General features: G+C 49.2%; 1 protein-coding gene across 2 annotated transcripts; it reads right to left on the reverse strand.

The window, feature by feature from the left end:
• Positions 1-1,320: 1,320 nt before the first annotated feature.
• On the reverse strand, positions 1,321-5,452 carry LOC125523953 (protein synthesis inhibitor II-like). Of its 2 annotated transcripts, XM_048689027.1 has the most exons (3): positions 5,384-5,452; positions 2,499-2,603; positions 1,321-2,358 (listed from the first exon to the last, which is right to left on the reverse strand). In XM_048689027.1, exons 2-3 carry the CDS (start codon positions 2,594-2,596, stop codon positions 1,569-1,571), a joined length of 888 nt encoding a protein of 295 aa, XP_048544984.1. In that variant the 5' UTR covers positions 2,597-2,603; positions 5,384-5,452; the 3' UTR covers positions 1,321-1,568. The 2 variants fall into 2 exon arrangements, with proteins under 2 accessions (XP_048544984.1, XP_048544983.1); XM_048689026.1 differs by lacking the exon at positions 5,384-5,452 and having other exon boundaries at positions 2,499-2,684.
• Positions 5,453-6,819: the final 1,367 nt, after the last annotated feature.

The raw sequence follows: 6,819 nt of genomic DNA on the forward strand, positions 1-6,819 counted from the left end.
GTCCTCGAGCCCCGACTCCGTCTTCACGCCGGCGAGCCCTGGCTCCGTCTTCACGGCGGCGAGCCTCGGCTCCGTCTTCGGCTTGACGATGCGGGGGGAAGCCGAGGAGGAGGAGGTGCGCCCGCCCTCGTTGATGACGATGCCGGCGCTGCAGGTGCGCCGGCCGAGCGGTGTCTCCGCGGGCTCGGCTTTGATGTTGAACAACGCCGGCGACCCGATGGAATGGGAGGAGGAGCGGGAGGAAGAAGAAGAGGAGCCGGTCCACCTCGGCATCCATTGGCCGCCGCTCCAGCGCGGGACCGGGGCGACAGGGTATGCTAACGGCGGCTTGTTGCCGCCGTTGAGGTACTGGAGGACGGCGTGGAGCGTGCGGCCGGGGGCACCCCACCACAGGCGGCGGCCGTCGCTGTTCTTCGTCCCCCGCACGACCTGCGCGTTCTTGGTGGAGGCCAGCCGCTCCGCCTGCCGGCGTTTGAAGTACACCGCACACGCCTGGTGGTTGCCGACGGCGTACTCCGGGCGGGCCCGCTGCTCCTCCATCAGCGACGCCCGTACGCGCTCGACCTCGCCATTGAAGTAGTCGGGGCGCATGATGTCAGGCAGCGGGGGGACGGGGACGCTCCCCGCGCTGAGCCTCCACCGCCCTGGTGCGTGCATGTCGGGAGGCACCGGGATGTTCGCTTCATGCAGGAGGTGGGCTTCCCACTCGTGTAGCGAGCGGCGGCCGAAGCCATTGGCCGCCGCCCCATTGCCGGGGAACCTCTCGCCCATCCCCGTGAAAAACCGTGGTGTTGTGAGGACGACGAGGTGGGGGTCGCTGACTCGGCAGGCCGGCTGTTCGTTCGCGCCAAAATCGATTGCCCGGCGCCCCTCGGCGCGCCGGGTTTGGCCTGGGTCCGGCGGCACCAATTTCGGCCCAAACTGGCAAAAACAGGCTCCTGGGGTGCGACTGGGCCGATTTTTTGGCGCCGGCGCTAAAAAATGGCCTGCGGGGGGGAGGGGCTGTTGGGGGCGCGGCTGAAGTTGCACTAATTCCGTTGCTGTTTCACCATCTGCATCCCTTCTGGTTGTCAAGTAATCTTATGGTGCCTTCTCATTAATTTGTGTGCATGCAGCTGGATTCAGTTTCAAAAGAAGGAAAAGGAAAAGAACCTTGGAAGTGGGTGGTTGTGCTGCGGATGGATATGTGGACTGACGACGTGATTAGCTAGCTAGTGTACTTCTCTGTAGCATGCATTTCAGGACATGCATGCATGCATAAGTAGGAAGGATGGTGAGAGTAAAGAAACAAACACGCGAGGTAGGGGGGGCAGCTAAAGATTCAAGACTGGAAATATAATACATATATATCCAGGGATAGATGTAGTACATGATGAGGTGCTGCATACATATCATGGAGGAACACGCACGTACGTACGTACATTACATGGGGCGAGTTTGAGTGGCAACTCAACAATTTATTCTTACATAAATTGATACTATAACCATGGAGGCATTGACAGGGCATGCATGCATGCATATGAGTAGCTAGTTTAATTATTAATTGTTCTTGCATGCACTGTGATGTGTCATGCCCTAGGCCAGGTGATGGGGCCTGAGTCGCAGGAGCTGTCCTTGGGCCAGAGGATGAGAGAGAGGGCACCGACGACCTCATTCAGGCTTGACATGCCCAACTCGTTCTTGAGCTTGTCAGCCTCAGGCCCGTCGTAGCGTCCCTTTTTCTGGCGCGCAACAAGCACGGCGCAGGACATGTCGGACCATCTCACCACATACAAGGGTTTCTCGATCGTGGCGCCACCGGAGAGCCATTTGGGCTGGATGGAGGCTTGGATTGGCTTGAGGCGCGTTGCTTCGCAGAAGGTGACAGCCATTATGGCCAGGGCACGGGAGACGCAGCCGGTGTCGGCGCCAACCGACTGCTTGTACACGGCCAACTCGTGGAGCGCCCGGAGCGTGGTCTCCTTGCCGAGCACCAACGTGCCGAGGTTGGCGTGCCCGTTCACCAGCCCCCTGTAGCTGTCCTTGAAGGGGAGGATGGTGGCCCCTGGGATGAGGTTGCGGATGATGGCGAAGGTGTGCCACTTCCCGGAGCTGTTGGCGAAGGCCTCGATGTAGAGGTTGTCATTTCGTATGGCGAGCATGATCTCGTCCTGGCCGTCTCCGCGGAGCTCCAGCATCAGCCACCGGTCAGGCTTCGGGGTGCTGGTTTGCCTGGCGAGGATCGGCAAGCCCTTCTCCTTGTACTTGCTGGCCCGGACGCCGAAGCTGTGCACCTCCGAAATCATGGCCTTGTAGCTTGAGATGGAGTTGGCCTCTCTGACGTTGACCACCTTGTGGTCTTTCGGGTACTGCCAAGCCCTGCCAATCAACAAAAATATGCACCCATCAGCAACATGGATCGGACAAGGAAGAAGAAAAACACGTACGTACTAGACTAGAAGAACCGAACAGAACCCAATCAATAGCAAGGAGTAGTAGGAGGAGGAGCTACTACTTACTGCCCGGGCTTCAACGGGTCAACGTCGAAGGCTGCACCGGGACTGGTGGGCACGGCCAGCAGCAGGAAAAGCAACGCCATCTCGGCGTAGTAGTGCATGATCGATCTCGATGGATCGTCTCCTAGCTAGCTTAGCTAGTTCGAAGAAGGATGTATGAGATAGGCTAGCGATAGGCTACTCCATCGTGTAGTGCATATATATAGCGTAGAGCGCATGCGTATGCAAGAGTTTCAGTGGATCCACCGTACCGGCCTTGCTGCTACCTGGGACAAGTGTTAACTGCACGGTGCAAGTAAGCAAGCAAGCAACCAACCCTCCGAGATCTCGCAAGTTTCTGTTGCATTGCATTGCAACACAATGGAAACAAGAGAAGCGCTAGTGCGTGCTAGTGGAGGTTTCTATTGCAAGCAAGGGAGAGTAGGTGGGTGGACAGTTTTCCTTCTTCATTTGTGCTGGTGCATCTGCCTAGCCCAGCTTCATTCTACGTTACTAGCTAAGCATTTCCTTAAGTATGTGTATGTATAGCCATCCTACTAATTAATATACTCCTTGAAAAATATATATACTCTTTCAAAGAAAGAAACGTAGTAATAGCTAGGGGAGGTATCTATCTATATATTGCAAACAAGGGAGAGAGTGGGTAGGTCTTCCTTGTGTTGTACTACTTGCTTGTATCCCATTCTAATTATGCACCACTACGTAAGAGCATCTCGATCGATCTACCCCTTCCCCTGGTATCCTTCCATTTTCTTACTCCCCAAAAAAGTCAACACACACATACATACATACATACATACATTTCCTTTTTTTTCTTCAAATGATTCATTTTTCATGGGGCCACCGTCGCTATAATTCAGCATCATGCATATATATATATATATATATATGTATATATATATATATATATATATATATATATATATATAGCGTGCGTGGCCCAACTCCCATCGTCTCTTTATTTGATTATTCAACCAAAACCACCCCGGAACCTTCATCCCATCTGGTCCAACGTGACGAAAATACAGAAAAATACACAACATATGCACGTACTTACGAGTACATGTGTTCGATTTTTCTAGAATACGCTTATATTAAGAAGAGAAGAGGGTAAGATACCCGTCCACCATTGGCTAGTATTGTGTATTACTACATGTCTATGTTCTTGCTCCTAAGACTTTCATCGTAAAGTTGGACAAACATAGAGGCCGCTTCTTTTGGCAAGGCGATGGGGGAGGAAGAGATACTATATGGTGAAATGATCTCGTGTTTGTAGATAAAAAAATAAAGGTAGTATGGGAGTTAAATATCAGTACTTTTTTTATTCGACTAATCGACATGTAAATAGTAACCAAGACAATTGCAGTATGCAACTCATACCGATACATAAGCATGTCAGCACGTATAATACATTGAATTGAAACATCTATGAGCATAGCATATAGGGCCAGCACATGAACGAGTAAATGAGGGATGAACAAATCATACCCTTCGGTTGGCCAGGCCAACGCGGCGGCGGCGGCGGCAGCAGCCTCGACATGGTCCGTGGCCTTCTTCATGGCGGCGGTGTCGGCCATGGTGTCAATGCTGTGGAAGTAGTGAAAGCAGAGAAAGACGGATATGGGAACGGACCGGGAGCAATCGTGTCGAGACGCTTCCCGAAAACCTTATTACCGTTCTCCCGGGCATTGATCTCGAATGACAAGGTTTCGCAGGCAACTGCTCTTCCGACCAACCGTCCACGCGGTCGTCTGGATGGGATCCCCGGAAGCAGCACAGAGAGAGAAACAGTAGAAAATCCATAGGTCAGCGTCAGCAAAGCCCACGATGCAACGTCTCGGACAGTGGCACTTCCATTAACCATTCCTGACCGATAAAAATAAGACTCCGCTCGGCGTGGCGAGATGGGCAGCGGCGGAGGAGGAAGAGCGCGTGTACAACTGCACTTTCCAAGCTCCCAATGGCATGTTGTGGAGTACCCCTTATAAAGGGGTCTCACTCTTACTACTGAAACAATATGGTACTAAATTTTCCACCACTTTCATGCACTTAAATGGGCCTTGAAGATTAACCAAGTATTATTGTCTTATATAGGCCAATGCCCATCTATAATCCAACAAAGACTTAATGGCAGATTTTATTCATATGGTAAAACACTTGCATCATTTGCTATTATAGAAACAAGAAATGAAGGAGGCTCCTCTAGCCAAATAGAAGGAGAAGAGTGTGACGCCCTTGATTCAATCGTACACTAATCATACACGCAAATGTGTACGATCAAGATCAAGGACTCACGGGAAGATATCACAACACAACTCTAGACACAAATTAAAATAATAGAAGCTTTATATTACAAGCCATGGGGCTCGAGGGCTCGAATATATAAGCTCGAATACACAAGAGTCAGCGGAAGCAACAATATCTGAGTATAGACATAGGTTAGACAAGTTTGCCTTAAGAAGGCTAGCACAAAAGCAACATCGATCGAAAAGGCAAGCTCTCCTGCCTGGGAGCCTCCTAACTACTCCTGGTCGTCGGCGGTCTCCACGTGGTAGTAGGCACCCTCGGGGTGGTAGCAGTCGTCGGTGGGGTCGTCTGGATCCTGGGCTCCACCATCTGGTTGCATCAACCAGAAAGAAGAAAGAAGGGGGAAAAGGGGGAGCAAAGCAACCGTGAGTACTCATCCAAAGTACTCGCAAGCAAGGATCTACACTACATATGCATCGGTATCAATGAAAAGGGTTGTATCTGTGGACTGGACTGCGAGAATGCCAGAAGAGAAGGGGAAAGCCTAGCCTATCGAAGATTAGCATCTTCTGGAAACCATCATCTTGTAGCAACAGGAGGGAGTAGAGTAGCATAAAGTAAAGTAGTAGTGCATGATCCATCTCGATGGATCGTCTCCTAGCTAGCTTAGCTAGTTCGAAGAAGGATGTATGAGATAGGCTAGCGATAGGCTACTCCATCATGTAGTGCATATATATCGCGTAGAGCGCATGCGTATGCAAGAGTTTCAGTGGATCCACCGTACCGGCCTTGCTGCTACCTGGGACAAGTGTTAACTGCACGGTGCAAGTAAGCAAGCAACTAACCAACCCTCCGAGATCTCGCAAGTTTCTGTTGCATTGCATTGCAACACAACGGAAACAAGAGAAGCGCTAGTGCGTGCTAGTGGAGGTTTCGATCTCGCAAGTTTCTGTTGCATTGCATTGCAACACAACGGAAACAAGAGAAGCGCTAGTGCGTGCTAGTGGAGGTTTCTATTGCAAGCAAGGGAGAGTAGGTGGGTGGACAGTTTTCCTTCTTCATTTGTGCTGGTGCATCTGCCTACGCCCAGCTTCATTCTACGTTACTAGCTAAGCATTTCCTTAAGTATGTGTATGTATAGCCATCCTACTAATTAATATACTCCTTGAAAAATATATATACTCTTTCAAAGAAAGAAACGTAGTACTAGCTAGGGGAGGTATCTATCTATATATTGCAAACAAGGGAGAGAGTGGGTAGGTCTTCCTTGTGTTGTACTACCTGCTTGTATCCCATTCTGATTATGCACCACTACGTAAGACCATCTCGATCGATCTACCACTTTCCCCTGGTATCCGTCCATCCTCTTACTCCCCAAAAAACTCATCCTCTTACTACCGGGTGTAGTTGCACCCATTTCTCATATACTATCATGTGGTAGTATATACTCTACTTCATTATTTTTAGTATGCTTATATAATATATGATATATCTAAGATACTCCAAAGTGAATTATATGAAAAAATTGCAAATGAGCCCATAGTTTTATTGTATTTGTGAACTACGTACATATTTGTACGCGAAATGAAGTATGCACAAAATATGATACATACTACCAAAAGTAGTATGTATACTGCCTAAACATTCTTATATACTCCCTCCGTCCCAAAATTCATGTCTTACATTTGTGTAAATACGGATGTATCAAGTTACGTTTTAGTATTAGATACATCCGTATCTAGACTAATCTAAGATAAGAATTTTGGGACAGAGGAAGTACTACATACTACGCGTACTTACTCTTCGATGTGATAGATGGTATCTAGGAGATATAAAACAATAGTGAGAGTAACTACATCCCGTATATATATATTCTCATAACTACGTGACTTGTCCCAGCAGTAGTAGTTGAACTTCCCTGAGTGCTAGGTTGAACTTCCGCAAACATTGCCCAAATGGGCCTTGCGATATACCATTGGAAAGCTATGGACACGAGTATCATGACCCAAGTTAAATTTTTTGGCAAATTCTACGCGGTTTAAGAACAGTTTTTTCTTCCTACAAAAGATGTGAATCG

Source organism: Triticum urartu, chromosome 7, assembly GCF_003073215.2.
Source record: "Triticum urartu cultivar G1812 chromosome 7, Tu2.1, whole genome shotgun sequence".
Taxonomy (NCBI): domain Eukaryota; kingdom Viridiplantae; phylum Streptophyta; class Magnoliopsida; order Poales; family Poaceae; genus Triticum; species Triticum urartu.